At 38.3% G+C, this 20,647-nt stretch overlaps 1 protein-coding gene across 4 annotated transcripts in view; it reads right to left on the reverse strand.

Moving 5' to 3' along the window:
* The window catches only part of BRINP3 (BMP/retinoic acid inducible neural specific 3), a 298,580-nt gene that overhangs the window by 41,966 nt on the left and 235,967 nt on the right, over positions 1 to 20,647 (reverse strand). For all 4 annotated transcript variants that reach the window (XM_038414794.2, XM_038414797.2, XM_038414795.2 and 1 more), the window contains one exon: positions 20,035 to 20,257. In XM_038414794.2, the coding sequence (XP_038270722.1) occupies positions 20,035 to 20,257 (223 nt within the window). The remainder of the gene's footprint in view (positions 1 to 20,034; positions 20,258 to 20,647) is intronic.

Raw genomic sequence — 20,647 nt, forward strand, 5'->3', positions numbered from 1 at the left:
CAAGCCTTAAATTCTATGACTAAGATTCTGGACCCACTTTATCTAAATCCCAGGAGGATGGGGTTGGTTCAGATAAAATGGTTCCCAAACTAAAGTTCAATCCTTTGAGATGCTCAGTGTTCTTACCCTCCCCCCGCCCACCTTAGTTTATTATGGGGGTTGAAAATGCTTGTTGTAGTGCATGTGGCCATTAATTGTCATGCCTTTGTTTTCAATGCACTGCTCCTCTAAGTCTGTGCCTATATTTGGAGCTAGGGATGTGATTCCCAGCTTGCATAGCTAGCATGCTAAAAATAGTAGTGCACCACAGTAGCATGGGCAGTGGCAAGCAATAGCATGGGGTAGCCAACTTTAAAACAATCCCCCTCGCCCCCCATCCCCCTGGATTCTATAGTTACATACTCAGCATGGCTAGCTTGTGCTACTGCTTGCCACTCCCATGCTAACTGTGGCTATATTACTATTGTCTGTCAGACTGAAACTACTTTTACACCCTCTCTGGATATGGAAAAAATAATACAAAATTCTGGCTGTAATGCTGAAACTGTAAATTAACAAACAGTTCAAAGAAAATATAGAATCAAAAGTTCCTCTGTGTATGTGTGTGTTTTTGAGAATTAGAACAAGGTCACATACGGACATAGGGAGTGTGTCCATTTTAATGAAAAAGATGAATAATTTTAAATATACATGCACAAATGTGATCAGTAGGCCAGATCCCCAGCTGCTGAAAATCAGCATAATTCCATTTTTGATTTTCATAGAATGATGAGAATAAACTGACTGTAAACTTATCCCTCTTTTAGTTGTTTCAAGTTGTCTATCCAACAATGTGGGCACCCAAAATCACTAGTCTTTTTTTTTTAATTTTGGCTTGGGCATTACTGCTTAAATAATAGCCCATTAAAACAAAGGCAAAAAGGCATGTAAAACAAAAAGGAAAATTCTAGTAAGAATAAACTTGTTTTAAAAGGTTCACATCTTCAATATTTCTTTGGTTAGAAACCTTCAGTCATCCAAAACCAGTCTCCCTTAGGCCATGGAAACATCTACCTTTCTCCCTTAGTCATTCTCTGAAATGGAATGATTATAGGAAAATAATAATCCAAGCCCATATCAAAAGCTTGCCTGTTCTTTAACACAATGAAGCTAATAGCAATGATGTTTGCAAACATACAGCTTTGTAAACATACTATAACATAGTATCAAATAAAAATGATATATTAATCAAACAGATGACAACAAAAATACACTGTAAAAGTTGGAACGTGTCACATCCTGTACCATTTACATTGAAAAGGAGCCTTTATAGTAGCACATTCTTGCTCTCAATATAGGTAAAAGATATATCGGTAAACAGAGCAACTGGAGATATATCGGTAAACAGAGCAACTGGAGATCATCCCATATGTGACTTTTTTACCCATAAAATAAAAGCAGGTGTAATTTTTGACCAAAGAACACAATAAATCAATCTCGGTTTAGATTGTATGTCATGTATAAAGATGCTTTTGCCAAGTTTTAAGATTTTGGAGGTGTTCCTCATTTTTAACTTAAATACAAAATAACAAACCACTTATTTCTACTTTTCCCCTGGCCTCTCTACCGATTTCTCATTAGACTATGAGCTCCTCCAAGCAGGGACTGTCCTTTATAAGTGTATGGAAAGCACATAGCAAATTATGGGCATCTCCATAATAGTCATAAAATTCCTTAGCTATATTAGCATATGGAAAAATAATAGTTGCATAAAGGTCATATGTTGTATCTAAGATAACAAAAATGTTATTTTTAATCATATCTAACTTGTAAGAAAATAATATACAATATCAGTCATGTGAGCTACCTGACACTTATTCTTTCCTTTTAAAAATAAGGTATACAATGAACAAAAATAAGAATTCTGTTAGTCAAGAGTTTATTTTATATAATATAAATGCATTGTGGAAAAAAATTTGTATCCTCTTTTCTACCCTTAACATTTCTTTGTGTATTTTTTTTATTATTATTCTTTGCAGAAGATGACAATGTAACAGCATATTGTATTGCAGATAAACATGATAGGTGCTGCAGAAGTCAATCAGATTTCCTTTTATAATGAACATATATAGTTACACTGAATGAAAAGAAAGCTAGTGTCTCATAAACATAAAATTATACAATAAGCTTTGCAAATATGAGAAGAGAAAGAAGAATGAATGGCATTCAGAGCCACAGGAAAATATTTTTTCTTATCATTTGACAGATCATATAGTGAAAACTTCAAAAAGAAAGACTGCCAATCAAGGAAAATGCCATTTTTGAATAAAATGATTTCATTGTGATAACAATTGACATCCGAAAGTACTCACAGAACACTTTTCTGCTACATTCATATTTCTTGTCAACAATCATTCATTATATGACGAAGTGGTACAAATGGATGTTTTATGTCCATTGTCCTGGCTGGGAAACACTTTCTACAATACATAATCAGTGTTATAAAATATGCATTTAATTTTGAGCACATAATGCATCTACTGTAATTCTACTTTAATTCTAATTAGTATAAAGCAAACAAAAGAAGGTTATCATCTTTGATAAGCACAATCCCTGTACAAATATCATAAGACTTAATCAAAAGCCAGTTGAGCTCAATGAGAGTCTTTCCATTGACTTTTGTGGGCTTTTGGATCAAGTCCCTACGTGGGGGAGATTTTCAAAGACAGAAATGACAACTAAGGGACAGATTTTTAAAGGATTTTAGGTACCTAACTCCCAACTAAATCAATGTGAGCTAGACAACTAAATACTTTCAAAAATCTGCCCCTAAACACCTCACTCTGATTGAGTTTCAATGGGATTTATATAAGATGACACTCTTCTGCCACAACCTAGAAAAACCAGTGCTGCAAGTGAGACACAGTTGATTTCTCAAGGTACATGGGCACCTCTCAGAATATCAGTCACAGGTCTGCCAAACTGCTCTAATTAATCCTTCCAACATTCAATACATCTACCCCTAATACAGTGAATGCAACTGGAGGACATGCAGGTAAATGCCTGAATTCAAATCTGCAGAACACAACACAAACAAGGCCCCCCTTCTAACTGGCCAATGCAGTTGAAGCAGCTTAGAATGGAGAAAGTGTTGTAAATTGCTGTTGGCATAAGCCCTGCCCACCAGTCCACCAGAGCAAAGAGGAGGCATGGAAGGAAGTGTAATTCAGAGGTGTATAGTGAGAGACAGATTGCCTCTGAGGCTTCGGTAGAGTAGCTTATGAACCACTACTAGTTAAAGTAAGGAGGATTCAATTCTAGAAATCAAGACAGTTTTATTGAAATTCCTACATGGGGATTTGGCCAACTGATTTTATGCACGGTTTTGAAAATTTTGGCCTAAATATTCTAGAAATACCTAGGTGCACAAATTTGTGTAGGCAGAGAGTTACACAGAACTTGGAACATATTTTTTTAAGGATTATTCCTAATTAAAATAAAGTATGTGTTCATCTTTGTCTTTATGTCAGAGTTGTACATCTGACATACAAACCAGGTTGTCAAAATGATTTCCCATAGTTTTTTTCTCTAGCCCTAAGGGAGTCCATTAATTCATACCTTATAATGATGGAAGCAGAAACATATGTGAACACTACAGAGTCATTATAATTAATTCTATGCTCATAATTTTCTAGCAACGCAGCTGGGCAAAGCTACTAAAAATGCTTTTTATGTGGATTTCACACAAAAAAACAGTTCCACTCTCTCTCCCTCCACATCCTCAAAAAAGTGAAACCTTAAAACAACATTATTTTTGCAAACCTAATGAAATAAGTGAAAACAGTTTTACAAGAAAATGTTAAGAATTCTCTGGCTGTTATGCATTTCCAAAGACTTATAGGACTTATAGTCAAAATTCCATGGCTCTATTCATCTCAGATTATCTATAGACCTCTATACTCAGATAACAGTAAACTATTCAGGAGACCAAGCAAGCTAAGGAATTATATTTTGCCAAGATTCACAGGTGCCTCCTGTAGAGAACTTCTTTATAATACTTCTCTGCCCTATCCCCGTCCCCCCTTTCAGGACACTAATTTCTATTCACTAGAGATAAAAACTTTATTTATGCAGAGAAAGAGTCTATTTTTATTTTTGAAGTTAATCCAATTGCAAGTTGCAGCAACAATTATACATCCTTTTAAGCACAGATGTAGAAATTCTGCATAGACTTCCTTTTAAATATTCATAGTTGGAAACCTGGCCCTCTTAATACTAAAATGTAAAAGCTGAGACGGGTTCTTTGGCATTTCTGAACCCTTGCTTAACGCCTTACAACAAATAAGATATTGCCTTTCTCAGTATGGTTGAGATTATATCCAAACGTGGTGCACATGTGTAGCCTGAATACTATACTTGATGGATCCTTACAGGAAAAAGAAATCTACTAATTGTGAGTACTTCCATATTGGCTGCAGGGTTCATTGGATCACATAGACTGGATTCAGCAAGACAAAAATTATAATCAAATATGTTGCAACATACTGAAATCTAAGGAAACTGGACAAAGAAGAGTCTACATGCTGCCTTGGAATCTATTAAGATTCTCTCTACCCTGAGTTTCTTTGACACAAGTTTTGTAGAGAATCATTACATATCATTAAGGCTACATGTTTGTCAAGGAGATCACAGAAGTCACAGATTCCATGACTTTCCGTGACTTCTGCAGCGGCCAGCAGCAGCAGTTTTGGTGTATGGGAGGGTGCTCAGGGCTGGGGCAGGGGTGCCTGGTGGTGCTTACCAGGGGTGAGGGTCTCCCCGGCTCTCACTGGCATGTCCCTCCAGCTCCTAGGTAGAATGGCCCAGGGTGGGTCTGTGCGCTGCCCCCTCCCACTGGCGCTGCCCCCACAGCTCCCATTGGCTGTGGTTCCTGGCCAATGAGAGCTGTGGAGCCAGTGCTTGTGGTGGGAGCAGAGTGCAGAGACTCCCTGGCCACCCCTCCAGTAGGAGCTGCAGGGACATGCTGGTCGGAGCCAGGTAGATAGCCTGCCAACCCTCCCCCTGCAGGACCAGCAGAGGTTCCGGGCTGTGTGCTGCTGCTCACCTCTTCCCTCCCAGCACCAGCAGGTGTCCCAGCCGCATGCAGCCACCCACCTCCTCCCAGCACGAGCAGGGGTCCCAGGCCACCCCCTCCCAGCACCCTGAATTTTTGTTTATTGCCCATGACCTGTCCATGACTTTTATTAAAAATACCCTTGACGAATATGTAGCCTTACATATCATACAGTCAACTGCATAGCTACTCATTTCACAATACCTCAGACATATGTGTCAGCTATTTGGTATATATTTATACTGTAACTTAGCCATCACTCTAAGAATAATCTAAACTGGTGCTGTTTTGTGCAGATAATACTATGATGAAAGCACTCCAAATGTTCACAGATTGTGAGCTTTCACCTCAAATTAGAAAAACATTATAAATTATTATCTCATTTGTTTTTTTTTCAAAATTAAGGTTATAATGACAAAATGAATGTACAAAATAATATCCTGTTTTTCAAGGTCATGCTGTTTTCTTAGGTTGGCTGTGAAACATTGGGATTTTTAATTGTGTGCATTGCCCTGAGAATTATTTCCTTAGTTTGGGCACTAATAAAGGGTTTTAAAAAATAAATAATGAAGGTGAAGACCCTGCCATCCATTTGCACTAGGACTTTCATTATTTTATGGTGTTTTCCTTAGATATAGAATAAAAATGAAGCTCATCAAAGTAGCTATGCTTGATATTTCTGGCTGTGTTGTTACATAAGCAGGTTATGGATTATAAAATTGAGGCTCTCTCTGAATACAAGGACACATGCATAAGTTTAAAATGGTGCAAAATAACTGGACATTTGTGGTTGCCAGGTATTTGTCTGACTACAGTAAAGTCTCTTCTGTGACACACAACCTGAAACTATTTATCAAAGAAATTCTTTGTAAGAGATATAGCTAAAAATCCAGTTAGTCCATAAATAAATAAATCTTTTTTTAAAAGGGAAAAATGAAAGGTGTTTTTTTTGACAAAACCATGTCAAAACATGTTTTATGATGAATCTGATAGCGTCTTCATAGGGAGAAATTTTGGACTAAGTATGTTACTTTTGTTCTTCCAGCTGTAAATGTTATGTATATTGTTAAGAGCTCCTCAGGCTGAAACAAACACATGATCTTGCTGTGGACTGAGCAAGAAGATTCTTCCAGGTCAACTTCAAATTTGATGTTTGTTTCTCTGTTTAACTACTGTATCTTGGTCGTTGATAGAAGTCAATCATAAAAGATAATAAATAAGACTGAATTTTCTGACTCGGTGACCACTCTTCCATCCAACAGTTGGTGATGCACATGCTGCTCCAAATACATAACTCCTGCTTAATATTCATCCTCTCTGCTTCTAAGTATGTTACTGGAGAACAGATGCTACAATTGGTTCATTCTCCTGTCACGTGAACAAGAACAAAGTGTCTTCTATACTGCAGTAGCTGCTTTGTTTCATCTGCTATGTCAATTCTCTTTAGGAATGTCTGGGCATCAATACCAAACTAGTCTGCTGATTACATCCAGTCTTAGGACTTATTGTAAGCATGTACTCAGAGAGACAGAGATGTAACATTCTGAGTCAGCTCTCTCCATTCTCAGTAGGCTTCTAAAAAAACAGTTAAATCATAGAAAAGTGTGGATATGAAGCCCTAGGGTTCAAATTCTGTGTTATTTCCTGTACTGATTTCTGCCAAGATGCCATCTTGCCATCACCTTCAGTGATGAGAGGGTCCAAGCCCAGGATGAGGGCATACATAGATGTCTTAGATAATTTTCTTCTCTCCTTTTGACTTGTAGGTAGTACTCAGAACTGGAAGATCTGAAGATCACTCTTTAACTTCAAGACACTGGTCAACTGCAACTGTGGAGAAAGGAAACATGACAGAAATGGAATCTTGTTTTCATTTCAGCTGTGGTTTTAAGGCACTGGCTTCCTTTCATTTAGTTATTGAAGGCAAATAGAACTTCACTTACATCTCCATTGTTCTGAAACCTTTCTGTCTCCGTCCTACCACAAAGACTGTAAAATGGATTTAAGAAGAACTTCAGTGCATAGCACAGGTCTTGTTCTCATACTTCCTGGCATTACCATGGCACCTTTCCAAGATAATGGATGTCTGGGAAGAAAGTCATGCAGACATAATCTTCCCACCAGAAGTGATATGCCTTTGCCTCCATTCTGTCTGCTGATAACCTTCTGAAAGTAGTGAAGAGAAAGGCTTCTCAGTCAAGATAGTGTCTGGCAAAGGACAGTTGACTTTTTCCCAGCATTGTGCAAAACAGATATATGATAATACAGTTTTAACTGCAGAGATATTTATTTGCATCTGAACTCTTCACATCAACAGTAGGATCATGATTTCTCATATTGGATTATAACCCCACATGGAAACAAATGGTTGCATTGATAGTTTTACTATCACTAAGGGGAAAATTCTTTCATCCTTACTCAGGTTGTGTAATACCTTACTCTGAAAGCAGGCCCAGTGAAATCAGTGATACTATTCATGAAGTAAGATACTTATTCATACTGAGTAAGGGTGGTAGAATAAGGCTCAATATTAGAGCAAGACTGTAGAAACCCTATCCACCCTGGTAAGCAATTAGACATGCAAGTAGCCCTACTGAAGTCATTGGGATTACATGTGTGAATAGATACATCTACAGGGGAGTAACAGCTTCAGAATATGGTGCTTAATAAATACCTGGAATTTCTTCCAAGCTACAGAAAGATTTGAGTTATAAACAATAGTGCAGGGCCCTATTCTGACACTGACTCTCACTGAGTAATATTTTATCCTTAGAGCAGTCCCTTTCATATCAATGGAATTACTCAGGGAGTAAGGTACTACTCTGTTAATTAGGGTGTCATAATCTAGCCCTGGAGCTACATGAAAGTCTGTACCAATTCTGTCAGGAATTTAGATACCCTGACAATAGAAGTTTCAAGAGGATTCCTACTTTAGTCAACAATGAACTTTCCTCCTAGCTAATATGTGCCCACATGACACACATCAATGCCACAGCTGGCACCTTTTGAGCATTCTCAGAAAAGAGACCAAGGTGTGAAGGGACATAAAGACCAACTTGCCTTCCCACCCATATAGGTGGTCCCTCCAAGTAAGAATTGAGAGATGTTGGCAAGACAACATGGGCCAATACTGCTACTGCCTGTGCCTATCTATCTAGTGAATATGTCAGAAGACTGCATATTCCAGAGCTGCCAATCCAACACTTCTCATAGGAGGACTAAACTGACTTAGAAACTGGTGGAAAGGAAAAAGAAACAACAACAACAATACAAAGATTAAAAACAGAAGCTTTCTGACTTGTATTCCTGAGCGATCACTGACAAAGTGGAGCTGTGAGTCTTCTATTCAGTACTGTTTATGGAAAGTGGGATCTCTGTTTCAGTCCCTCACTAGGCACATACCGTATACACTATTTTTCCATTCATATTTTTCATTGTCATATTCTTATTTTTTATAAAAATCAAGTCCTTTTTCATGTTCTAGATATGGAGCTGCAGCAGTTGATTCTTCTTGGTACTTCTGTCCACAGATGAAACTAGCCTTGAGATTATCCATATGACACTACAGTTGCATACCATATTGCTGGCAAAAAGGTCAGGTGTGTTTGTCAGCTTGTAGTATGCTCCTTCCATCACTCTGCTTTATTCTCATAATGGGGACATAAGAAAAGTTGGAGACTATATTATATAACAGAAACTCTTTGATGCTCTTGGTTTGTATAACCAATAAATTAAATGGAATGGCAAACTTTGAATGTGACACAATGGAAATACAAGAATCTGAGTCCCTCAGAGCTGATTTATTGATTTGTCTGTCTCATACCTGCTGGACAGGAATTATTGCTCCCTCAGCTATGTGAATTAGAAGAATTTATGGTGGAATAGATTTATTTCATTCCACTTGTTGGAATAAAGGTCAGGTGGTTTTTTGTGGGGGAAAAACCAAGAATAAACATGAGAGAATAGCAGTTTCAAAGTAATTACAGTAATTTTCAAAGGAATCTTCAATTCCAAAAAGTGAAAATTCAGCATCAGTAGGGGTGGATCTAGCCATACTCCAAATTAATCTAATGACAAGCTACAGTAAGTAAATGATTATGGTGACCTAAGCCACAACTCAGAAGTAGTGTCAGCTGTCCCATCTGAAAAACTAATGCCTTAGTTTTGAGTGAGATAATAGTGTAATTGCATGTGGTATAAGACAGGTGAAAAATAAAAGAAGCTTGCTCGTGTGTGTCTATACCTACATCAATGCATATATCACAGTGCCTCTTCTCATGTAATTGAGAACATTCTGATTCAGAGCCTGGAAAAGCCTGTTCTGAGAGCTCTGACAGACATGATTTGACAAGCAGAAATCTCTGTCAAAGTGTAGCATCAGTGCAATAAAAGGTATTGCCTGAAATGTGGACATGCATGACAATACCTCCTGTCCTCAACTTTTTTCAGAGTAGCAGCCGTGTTAGTCTGTATTCGCAAAAAGAAAAGGAGTACTTGTGGCACCTTAGAGACTAACAAATTTATTAGAGCATAAGCTTTCGTGAGCTACAGCTCACTTCATAGGATGCATGTCCTCAACTTTGACCTTCATCTCTTCTTTCTCCAGTCATGTCAAAGCTCTCATCATTAGATAATTGTTCCCATACAGAAAGAACATTTTAATGATTTTTTAAAAAGTAGCACAACAATGGGGAATCAGCTGAGAACTATCTGAATTACAGTTTCAGAGTAGCAGCCCTGTTAGTCTGTATTCGCAAAAAAGAAAAGGAGTACTTGTGGCACCTTAGAGACTAACAAATTTATTTGAGCATAAGCTTTCATGAGCTACAGCTCACTTCATCGGTAGCACCTAGCAGCCTCAACGAACATCAGGACCCTGTTATGCTAGGGGTTGTACAAACATAGTGAGAGAGAATTGCTGTCCCAAAGGGATTACAATCTAAATAGATACAACATGTAAAGGGGAGGAAGAAAGGTAATATCATTATCCCCATTTCACATGGGGAAACTGAGTAGAGCAAAGAAGCCTGATGTAAAGCTGGGAATTGAATTGAGAGTTCCTGAGTCCTAGTCTAGTGCCTGAATCACAAGACCATCATCCCTCTCTTTAGGTCTTTGTTGTCATGACTTGTTTAGTAACCTACGCAACAAATAAGCTGAACTGCCTGTTTCACTGAGGTATATTTTGTGGGGTTTTTTTACCCTTTTGAGATAGACACAACTGCAGTTCTGCATCCCATCTCTTTTAGAGAACCCGGGGGCCTTAATGGCAAGACTCTGTAACCACCTCAGCAAATGTCCTGTATTTTGCATTGTTCTAGTGGAAATTCTGCAAAACTTCAGTTTAAGTTTAACAAATTAAAGTTTTTATTTAATTAAAGAAAAAATTGTAATTTTTAATAAGTTGAATTTATTTTACGCTGGCCTCACATTATCAGTGTTCAGTAGACAGACAGATTCCAGTATTGTCAATGCCTAACTGAATCATAACTGTTTTCAGGAGGAAATTTGGAGGTTTGGGCAGCAGGGTAGGTGACAAGCAGGGCTTTTGGCATCTGAGAAAGCAGACAAAGCAGTCTGGGATTGTAGAATAAGCATATTCTTCATAGCAGCTGCAGAAAGCAGTTGTAAGAGGTACAGCTGCACTGGGATTGAGGGAACAAAATGTGGCCCAGCAAGGGCCACCCTTAGCCCCCTAGATCCAGAACTGTGCAAGGAAGAGACCTCTCCTCTGGGGACACTTGGGACCATGCAGCATCTCTCTTCACCACAGCCCTATTGCCATTGGGAAAGAAACTGCAGGAGGTAGACAGCCAGAGACAGAAGCCAGCAGACCTGCTGCAGGAAAGAGTTCAAGCAAGGAACCCTGGACAATGATGATGTCATAGGAGTACATTCTGCAGTTTTCACTATGAACATTCTCTCCTGGTGCTGATTGGATATTTGTTCTGCACACTCCCTTCCATCTGACTAGTGCCCTCATAACCTAACCTCACTGAAATGATTTAAATAATAATAAAATGCCCTGCCCCTGTCACCCCCAAATCATGGCTCTAATATGAAATTCTCCTCCCTTGCATCATTCACTCTGCTTATATGTTATGTTCTTTTGCCCTATCTTTGTCTTAGTATTTCCACATGTTGGAAATAGGTACAAGCTTGTTCTTGTGACATTAATATAACCTGTCCCCCTAGCTTTACAGTAATTATAATATAGTGAAATTATTTTTTTCCATTTTTATCATTCATCAAAAAATCATAAGCAGTGTTTCTGGAAGGCTGGAACATTTCATAGGTATTAATAAGTGACCAATCAAAAAGAACCAAATCATCCCTATATTAACCACATGCCATTCTCTCTGATTGATGTAATAAAACTAAATAAAGTTGCAAAATTAAAAAGCTCACATTTGTTGAGGGCAAGCGTGTCAATAGCACAGTCAGCTGTGATTTATACCCCATCCTGGATGAGAAAGATTTAACTGGAGCCAGAGTACAATTAGTGCACCGGGAGATTAGGCAAGGCCTAATTTAGGATTAGGCCCAACTGGGGAGGAGTTCAACGGCTGAATGAGGAATGAGTTCCATCTGAGAGAAGCAGAGTGCCTAATAAGGGAAGAAATTCAGGACAGTAGAGAAGAGGTAGGTGTTGAGGGGAGGGAAGAAGGCTTTGAGATCCTTTCCTGTAAAAGGCTAGGGGCGATACTGGGAAGTCAGAGGGGTGGAGCAGATTCCTGTGGTGAGCCTTGACAAAAGAGCAAGACCCCAAGGATTGGGTTTCTGAGGGAGATGCAAACACACAGAGAGGCTTGAAGCAACAGGAGCCAGGACTCTGGGGAGAAAGCCCTGGATGGTTTTGTACAGGAGATGGAAAGAATGCTGCTGTAAGGATCATGAGATTTAGAACATGGGTCTGTGGGGCTCGAGGTGACTAATGCTTCCACACCATGGCCTATGGCAGAGGTGTTAGCCATTAACTATAAACTGGGGGCAAAATTAGCACCATAGGAAGTTCTACCCATGAAAGACCTGATTAGCAGCACACCCTTCCCCCCTGCTTGGTCTCTGATTGATTGTTCTGTCCAAGCACACTATTTAAGCATAGAGGGAGTTCCAGAAAGATATATGTGCAATCTGGAAGTACCTAGTCTGTTATTACAACAGACCCTGCTCACATTCCCTGCCTCTGATCCGTGGCTTGATGTCTGACTTCTGGTCCTACCCACTATGCCAGATTGTCTGTCTCCCAGTGGTGATACCTGTAGAACCCAGGAAGGGGGAGTGATATGCTGATAAGTGAGCCCACAAACAGGCTGGTTAAAAGGACTTCAAGAACGCAGAGAATAAGGGGGAACCAATGTCCTTCCATTAGCCACCAAGCAAAATGGCTAAAATCCTCATGATATAAGGGGTGCAAGAAGTGTTGAGCCAAAGACCTGATGTTAAGTCACTGGACTACTGATCTGTGGACTTGGTTACCCTGGAAAGGGTCAGATTGAACACAATTAGGCCAAGTCATGAGAAATAGATGGCCACAGAGCTAGAGCAGATGTCTATGCCAGAGGATAAGTGCTTGCTATGTCATGCCCAGCCACAACAAAGTGTGCTGCTGGTGAGGCAACAGCCTGTTGAGTGGATATTGGTATTAGCTTGTATGTGTAACTTCTTTCTGCTTATGATTGTGATCAGACCTGTTAGTCACAGGCCTATGGATCATGTTTGTATGTGTCACATCTGATTTAAATAACTCTAATCTCCCATCCAATTAAAGGTATCACCTCAGAGTTCACTAATTTGTTTCCCCGGAGAAACTTCCATGGAGACTTCCATGTTCAAAAAAAAACAAACAAACCCACACACAGCCACTGACTTTCATTTTATCTTGCATTCTTTCATCTTAGTATTGCATGCAGCTTTCTGATGTGCACCTGGGTGTGAGTTAGATGACTCTGATTTCTATTGGAAGTTCTCTTTTACCTTTTAAACCTGCAAACCCAATTTAACTCCCACATGCAATATCTGAATGAAGTGGATCAAAAAAAGCTTTTTATTGTTTGTGACTGAAAGTGATGTATAATTAAGTACTTTTTTTCTTCATTCCTAGGGCAATTTGTATTTAGAAACTTGTGTATTCTGTTCTAGAAAGAAAGGACTTTGCTAATAAACCACAGTAAAAACATGTTAAGGTTTAACATCTCTAGTTTAACATTGCTTCTAGAGCAGCACTAGATGAAGCTCAGCCCTAGTCCATTCAATGAACAGGGCTCTTGCTTGCTTGTATTGTCTTGGTCTAGAGCAACACTCAGTTGCTATTTTCCTTTATCTTAGTGATCTGCTGAATAATGTGTAATTAGGTTTTTAATCGCTACAAACATCCTGTAAAAAGAAAAAAGCCACCAATAGTTATTCAGTGTCCTTTTCTACATATTAAGATTTACTTTTCTTTTCTGCTAGGGAAACTTTATTCCTTGATCATCTTGTGACCAGTGCACTAATCAAAAATATTTGTAGCAATGCATTCTAGGGTAAGAGTAATCAAATCTCAAACTTTTGCATGTAAGGAAGTTGTGTAGCATTGCAACGTGGCCCAGGCTTATTACAGGGTCTCAGCCTAACTTTGAAGTATTCAGGTATTGTCCATTAAGAAAAGCGGGATAGAAAACTCTATTTGCCAATCAACTGAAGCACTATGGTAAAGTCCACTGCTTAGATTTCCTGTGTGCATTCTGCAGGTGTGCAATGTGGAGTGGCAACAAGGAAGGAGACGTTTCTCTATGTTTATACCCTAAACCTAAAGAGAAATTAGATAAAAATATAAAATAACCTTGTTGTAAGATTTCAATGTAACACTATTTTATGTCTGAAAAATTCAGAACAATGACCTGGAAGAACCAGAACCAGAGAGAGAGCAGGCTGATTCCTAACACTAAGAGGCAGAACTGACCTTACCTTACTATAAGCTGGCTACTGCTAGGCCGAGATAGCATGGTTCCCTAGATAATCAAATGAAGTAAAAATCTTAAATGAACCAAACTGTACCATAGAATCTCTATGGATAGTAATTCCATGCTCTAATAATAAGAATAGAGCGGTAGGGATATATTACTCACTAGGATGGTGACAGTGACTGTGAAATGAAATGTTCAGGAAGATTAGAGAGGCTATAAAAATAAAAAAACTCTGTAATAATGGGGAATTTCAACAATTCCCATATTGACTGGATACATGTCACCTCAGGATGGGTTGCAGAGATAAAGTTTCTTGACACCTTAAATGACTGCTTCTTGGAGCAGCTAGTCCTGGAACCCACAAGAGGAGAGGCAATTCTTGATGTAATCCTAAGTGGACTACAGGATCTGGTCCAAGCTGTGAATATAGCTGGACCGCTTGGTAATAGTGATGATAATATAATTAATTTTAACATTCCTATGGTAGGGAAAATATCACAGCATCCCAACACTGTAGCATTTAATTTCAGAAAGGGGGGCCACACAAAAATGAGGAAGTTAAACAGAAATTAAAAGGTACAGTGCCAAAAGTGAAATCCCTTCAAGTTACATGGAAGCCTTTTAATGACACCATTATAGAGGCTCAACTTTAAATGTATACCGCAAATTAAAAACCATAGAGAACCAAAAAAGTGCCACTGTGGCTAAACCTCAAAGTAACAGAAGCAGTGAGAGACAAAAAGGCATCTTTTAAAAAGAGGAAGTTAAATCCTAGTGAGGAAAAATAGAAAGGAATACAAACTCTCGCAAATGGTTAAGTGAAAAAATATAACTAGGAAGGCCCAAAAAGAATTTGAAGAACAGCTAACCAAAGAGCCAAAAAGTCATAGCAAATTTTTTTTAAGTACATCAGAAGCAGGAAGCCTGCTAAACCACTAGTAGGACCACTGGACAATCGAGATGCTAAAGGATCACTCAAGGACAATAAGACCATTGAGGAAAAACTCAATTAATTCTTTGTACCGGTCTTAATGGCTGAGGATGTGAGGGAGATTCCCAAACCTGAACCATTCTTTTTAGGTGACAAATCTGAGGAACTGTCCCAGATTGAGGTGTCAGTTGAGGAGGTTTTGGAACAAATTGGTAAACTAAACAGTAACAAGTTACCAGGACCTGATGATATTTACCCAAGAGTTCTGAAGGAACTCAAATGTGAAATTGCAGAACTACTAACGGTGGTATGTAACCTATCATTTAAATCAGCTTCTGTACAGGGGATGGATCATTGATGATTATCTGTTCTGTTCATTCCCTCTGGGGCACCTGGCATTGGTCACTTTCAGAAGACAGGATACTGGGCTAGACGGACCTTTGGTCTGACCCAGTATGGCTGTTCTTATGTTCTTAACTGGTATCCTTGTGTTCCCTGGCACTCAAACTCTGCTCCTCTTGTGAGAATACTGGGGTATAAACATCCCAAATAGAGCAGAGTGAGATGGTAAGGAGGCAACTGCATGGCTCTTCCTCCTTACAGAGCAGTCTGTAGAACATTTGGGTGCACCTGGGGAAGATTAAACTGCAGTGGGCATAAGTCCCGCTGTATGCTGGAGGGCTCCAGGAAGAATTCTGTATCCCAAAGGCAGAATTCTTCCTGGGACTCATCATGCTTTAAGGCATGTGTTCACTAGCCCCGACACTGAACTGTTTCTTATGGACATAATTGAGCTTTTCCCCCCCAGGTTAAGGAAATCCTGCATGTAGATGATAATGTCTTGGGCAGGGTCTTCAAATATATGGCTAAGAGTATGCAATAGATCAACAACCTGATTCATTTGTAACATCTTTCAAAAAGAACAGTAAACTGGTTTCCTTGTTTTTCACATATGGCTTTCAAGCTGCAGTGAATGACATGACAAATTAAAAGCTCCATCTGAGATAAGAGGCCAGAGTTTTGCTCATAACATGACATTGGGCTAGATCCTCGGCTGCTGTAATTTGACCTAGCTCTTTTTACTTCAAAGAAGCTGACTGAATTTGTACTAGGTGAGGATCAAGCCCAATGTGTTTAGCTGCTGTTACAAATTACATAGTAAGATTAAACACTGAGTTAAAAAAAAATTCAAATACTGATGTTTTACCAAAAGAGTGTGCTTCTGTGTGCAACTTTTGTACATATACTTTTAAAGCCAACATTCATATTTGCTCAAGTTCAATTCTGCATTGCAATTTGTTGGACTAGATTTCCATTTTGCTTATATGCCAAAGATATAATTTATTCTAATGTTTTACTGCTGTATTTACATTGTTTCTCTTTTTAATATTATATCTATTTATTAAATGACAAATTATGCTATTTAGATTTGGCACAAAATGATGGCTTTTCATTAGAAAGTTATGTAAACTGCATACAAATTAGGCTAGTGCAGCTTGTGTCCATGCTGTAATATTCTGTACCACATATATCCATTCAAATGAATGATATGCTATCCTTGGAATCACTATGAACGTTAAATGGAGCTTAGGCACCAAATCCCTGATCTTTGGAAACAGCAGCCCTAATGTGGATATAGTCATGTTTATAGAAAATAGCCTTTTCCTTTAGTTCGTCCTACGGTCAGACCATGCTCTTTGACATGGATCTTTGTTTTCTGTCATTGAAGTTAACAGGAATACTGCCATCAACGTCAGTGAGAGCAGGTTTGGGCCATTAATTTTGAGGGACTTGGTGCCTGACCTTGCCAACTGTTACTAGCACAGGAAGTCCCATTGATTCCAAGTAACAACTGGATGGGGGTCTCATGTTCCTATGATTTTCTGGTGCCCAGAATATAGCTACTACAATATAAAAGAAGGTGCTGTTGCTCTGACAATCCAGCCAAACAAGAGCAGTGACAAAAATATGACTTCAGTGAGGTGTGAACTACAGTGACCTATCATGAGTATTTAAAAGTTGACCATGTTGAACATGAGCCATTTTCCCTTGTAAAATAAGAACATTAAATAAAGCCCACATTACTACAATGTTACATTTGCATCAATCCCATCTTTCAGGTTTAGCTACAGCCCATAGTGATCATCCAGAACAGTAAAGTTTGGACCAGGTTCCTAAAACGTAAGGAGTTTAGAAAGCTGTGCTCCAGTTGGTGCCCCTCTGTATATTTCACCTTATTTGCACAAGATGCTGCTACACCTAATAAGTTGAAGTAATTCTGTAAGTAAATACAATAGAGACAAAAGCTTCCATACATATGCCATTTTAATATCTTTCTCAGTTCACAATCCTTCTTCACACATGATTATCCTCATACAGAAGCTCTCTGCCCACAACAGCCTATCTTTTGAGACAACATATTTTGCGATCTGCAGCATTGCTGTATCTTTCTGTGATATCAACAGTAGCAAGAGCTGGCCACCTAGTGGAATTCCACTAATGTAGGCAATAGAGGCTGGTCAAGCAAAGAAAACACAGTGAATGAGTGTATGATATCACACAATTCTTAAGGCAGATGTAACTGTTAATGTATCAAAGCAGCTAACGGAGAACATTTTAGTGACCATCCTTGACCCATTTGACATAGCAAGCCCTGAAGCCCATGCAGAACACTCTGTGACATCATTTCACAGAAAATAAAGAAATTTTCTTTCAAATTGTAACTTTTTCTTTTCATGCTTGGAGTGATTTGGATAATGTCCATGTTGCAAAGGCTTGTGCCTATTACATACAGTTGTGATAACTTTTTATTAAATTCCAACTAACAAATCACAAGTAAATCTAAATTGTTTTCATACTCAACATAAAGCTTCATTGTATGCCTTAGCAGATGAAAATTATCTTGTCAAGGATGCTTATGATATGACTGGGAGGGGAAAGACCCCACAGCCCTACCAACCCTTCCCCACAACTCCTCCTAGAATAATCTACACTTTGCTATATAATTAGTAGTAGCGAAGAAAAGTGGTGATAAATAAAGGAATAACACAGAAAGCCTCTAGCAATTCATTTACTTATCAGTATATAAATAATTTCAGTGCAACTTGTTTAGTGTCAGCTCCTCAAAAGCATTTTTGTACGTGTGTTAAACATATTGAACTCTAGCCAATAGTCCTTGTACACCCAAATATCTCACTGAAATGAAGTTTTAGGTGTGCAAGGAACGCAGGATCCTGGATACACACTCATACTTTTGTTTATCTTAACTTTTCTAATTCTGTATAGCTAGGTAAGTTGTTTGCTCCCCTGAAATAGTTTACCAAAAGAAGGTGACACAACTGGTATACAGAAAACAAACTTTATTCTGCCACTTTATCTCAAGAAGTGGAACCCAAGATGTAGCATTGGGGGTGGGGGAGTAAATTATCCCACACTTGCCTACCACATAGTTCTTATACCTTCCTCTGAAGCATTTGGGTCTGGTCACAAATGGCCACAGAATGATGTACCAGATGGACATCAGGTCTGAGCCAATCTGGCAAATCCTATGTTACTATTTGATTCTCACTATTTATTCCAAAAAGTTCTTCTGCCACTGAAATTAGACAGCCTGAAAAAATCCCCTTCACTGTTACATAGCACACTTTCTTATTGACTTAGAGGAATTTTAAATGTCAGAATAAATCACATCTAAACAGCACATAAAAACTTACCATTGACTTGTATGGTTGATCTTGGTGTGATTCTAACTACTGCATCATTAAATCAGAAATTGAAATAATATATTTGTTTTATTAAATTGACCTTAAAATCTAAGAAGAACATCTAGAATTGGAAAGGAATTGACACTGAGAGGAATAAAATGAAAATGGGATTCCCCCCTCTCCTCATGTATGCTAAAACTGTGGCAAGGAATAAAAGTATGAGGATTGTTAGTTTTGTCTCATTCTATTCTGTTCTATCTATGTTATTTTGATTGTAGATTATAAATTGTGAGAAGGTGGTTTCTGTAGCTCAGGAGTCAATTAATTATTTCTGTTAACAAAGTTGGGAAAAATATGTAAAGCTGTTTGGGTTTGAAGATTATAAAATCATGAGATGGAATTACTTTAAATGGCTTGATTCTTTGCTTCAAATAAGAGCCGGGGGAAATGGGGGGAGGGCACAGTCAATTTCAATTAACTTTTTTCCTTTTCCTTTTTTCCCCAACTAAGGCATAGTTTTAAAAACTTAGCAAAATGTTAGGAAACTAGCTATAGGAGGACAAGGAAAGAGGCTTGAGTTTTGTTTTGTTTTGTTTTCCACAAGGAAGTGTTACAATAAATATTTGTAGTTATCTTTTCCAACTGTGGCACAAGGATTTCTTATATGTTGCATATTGAAATCCCTATAGAAATACTTTCTGATAGAAAGAGCTCATTAATTATACTAAATTTTTAGGACATCCCTCCTGGCTTCCTACAAGAGAAATCAAAATCTAATCTTTAATCTACATTTTTATAATACTACAATCTGCTCATTTTATGTCAACTGCTGCCCTTCAGTAGAGTAGACCAAATCTTCTACTGGTGTAACTTCATTGCATTATTTTTTTGTTCTCTACTAGATTATAGGTTGCTCCTGTGTAAGACCTGGTATAAGGGCCTGATCAAATACCTGTTGAAGTCAATGAAAGTCCTTCCATTGACTTTCTCAGGCATTACATAGGAGTCCTAGGAGTAGATATAACTCTGCTGAAGTTAATGGATTAAATGAGGGATGAATTTGACATCAGTGGGGATGTGTGTGGGGGGAGAGGGGGGTGCATGTTACTTTGATTTGTTGATTCCAGTAATACACAAGGATACTCAGTTGTAGTTTGCATTTTACTTTTCTCATTGTGACATCACCTTTGGGAAGGTCTGACCAGAACAGCATTAAAGGTTAGAAGACTCAATACCATTGTCTTGCTGTTATGGTTATAAAGGTTGCATATTATACTTATTAGCATACCTGTACTTTTAAGCAGGCGTCAGTCTCAAAACAATGTCCTGAATGTGTCAGGTTTTCACAGCATTTCTTACCTCTGTCTTGGCAAGCTGATGAGTGGCTGTTTATGGCATCTCTTACTTAGGCTAAAGAGCTTGTGTACAATTTTCTGTGCCTTAAGGAAAAGTTGTTTCATGCTGTTTTCCAGTTGCTCATAGCGACGCTGAAAATTAGAATCCATTGTCCACAAATGCATTATGGTAGACGTGTTGAGGAAATAGTTCATGGGCAGCCTTTTCATAAAGAACTTGAATTCATCTGAAAAATGGCAAGATTCAATGTTTTGTAATTATGTATCTATGGGTTTTTTGGACACAAATTAAGTTATATTTTGCTGCAAAATGTATCAGTTTACAATAAAACATAATTGCATTACCAATGACAACTAGATGACAATGATACAACTACAGAAATTACATAAATAGTAATTTATAATTGAGAGTAAATACACGAGCCTTATTCTCCACTTTGCTAACAAAAAGGTGCCTTAGTGTAAATAAGAATCAGGTTGTCTTATATCCAAATAAAGGACCTGGTTTTGAAAACATTTCAGGGCACACAGTTTTATTCAGACAAGGAATAGAGATGGATGGTCCAGTGATTAAGGCACTAGCTTTAGGTATGGAATATTTAGGTTCATATCCTTGT

This window comes from Dermochelys coriacea, chromosome 8 (genome assembly GCF_009764565.3).
Source record: "Dermochelys coriacea isolate rDerCor1 chromosome 8, rDerCor1.pri.v4, whole genome shotgun sequence".
NCBI classification, from domain to species: domain Eukaryota; kingdom Metazoa; phylum Chordata; order Testudines; family Dermochelyidae; genus Dermochelys; species Dermochelys coriacea.